At 48.9% G+C, this 1,526-nt stretch overlaps 1 protein-coding gene across 1 annotated transcript; it reads right to left on the bottom strand.

Annotated features, from left to right (window-relative positions):
- Positions 1–495: 495 nt before the first annotated feature.
- Positions 496–1,107, bottom strand: LOC310860002 (large ribosomal subunit protein bL21m-like; the record flags this gene model as incomplete). Its single annotated transcript, XM_083766765.1, has 1 exon — positions 496–1,107. The coding sequence occupies one exon, from the start codon at positions 1,105–1,107 to the stop codon at positions 496–498; it is 612 nt and encodes a 203-aa protein (XP_083622891.1).
- Positions 1,108–1,526: the final 419 nt, after the last annotated feature.

Raw genomic sequence — 1,526 nt, forward strand, 5'->3', positions numbered from 1 at the left:
TCACAACATCACACCAGATGTAAAGCTATCAATTATCCACATAAACAGTAGACACGTATACACAAACTTAAAGACATTTTTACACTCATTCTCACAACCATTCAATATAATTTCTGAAGTATTTGTCTGAATCTTGGATCAATAATAAAATGGGAATAGACTTTTCTGATGGATGACTATGAACTTGCGTATAATAATAGACAATATATGTGGATGCAAACTTTAATTTTAAGATTTGTCACAGGTTGTTATCCCATTTAGGCCCGACGTTGAAATCAAAATAATTTATATTTAAAATGTATTTTTCTTTCCAAGTGCTTTATGTTTATGGAGAAAACGTTTAAAATGAAAAGTTATGTTTCCCTCCTCCTCTGCTCACACAGTGTGTGTTCTTCCCCTTCATCACCACACAAAGCCAAGTGAAACACCGTTTGATTACGTCTATAGATTCTGATTACAAAAGGAAAAGTAAAACATTTGAACATTAATAAACATTCATGAGAGAGCTGGAGCCACTTGTATGCTGTTGATCCTCAGTACAGTCTGCGGCGAGACCATCCATCTCCGCCTCTCGTGTCTCTTGCGTTTCCTGAAGCGCTGAACGACTTTGGGCCACGACTCGGTCTTCTCCACCACGGTGGCCTCGACCCGGACCAGATCGCACCCCAGCAGAGGTCTGCCGATCAGCGAGAAGTCTTCTCCTCCGACCATCAGCACCTTCTCCATGCGGATCCTGTCCCCGCACTGTGCTTCCACGTGGTTCTCTAGGAGGATCAGGTCTTCTCCGGTGACCTTCCACTGACGTCCAGAGAACTGCACCACGGCGAACAGCCTGCCGTAGTTCTGACCGCGCAGGAGGAGGTCGTTCACCTTCTGGACCACCGCTGCGTGTCGCCGCCGCTGTTCTTCCAGGTCGATGCGATGCGACTCTGTTGACCACGGAGGAGAAGAGAGAGAGGTCCGTGGAACGACGCGACCGGACGGTAGGCTGACGCCGTGAGAACTCTGCTGCCGGGTGAGGAGGACGGTAGGAGGAGACAGCGCCCCATTGTTGACTTGTAATCTTCTAAACATGTGAACAACGCAGCTTCTCAACGTCACCGCCATATTGGTGTTGGTGTGTCACAGTGATTATCCGGCTGTAAATGTCTTCTCTTATGGGGGTCGCACAATCCCCGGTCACTCATCCCAGGCAAGCCCCCATGTCACCGGGACATCACGTGACATCAGCCCCTGTCTTGAGTGTGGTGTCCTATGTGTTGTATCCTGTATGCTGTGTCTCGAGTCCTGTGTCCTATGTGGGCGGCGGTGGCTCAGGGGTAGAGTGCCTGGATGGTAACCGTAAGGTTGCCAGTTCGAACCCTGTGGGCTCCCCCAGAGTTACTGTCGAAGTGTCCTTGAGCAAGACACTGAACCCCTAATTGCTCCCGATGTCCTAGTTGGTGCCTTGCATGGTTTCCGCTGCCATCGGTGTGTGAATGTGTGTGTGAATGGGTGAATGTAATGCACAGTCTCTGTAAAGCGCC

Source organism: Protomyctophum parallelum, assembly GCF_964188405.1.
Source record: "Protomyctophum parallelum genome assembly, chromosome: 6".
Lineage (NCBI taxonomy): Eukaryota > Metazoa > Chordata > Actinopteri > Myctophiformes > Myctophidae > Protomyctophum > Protomyctophum parallelum.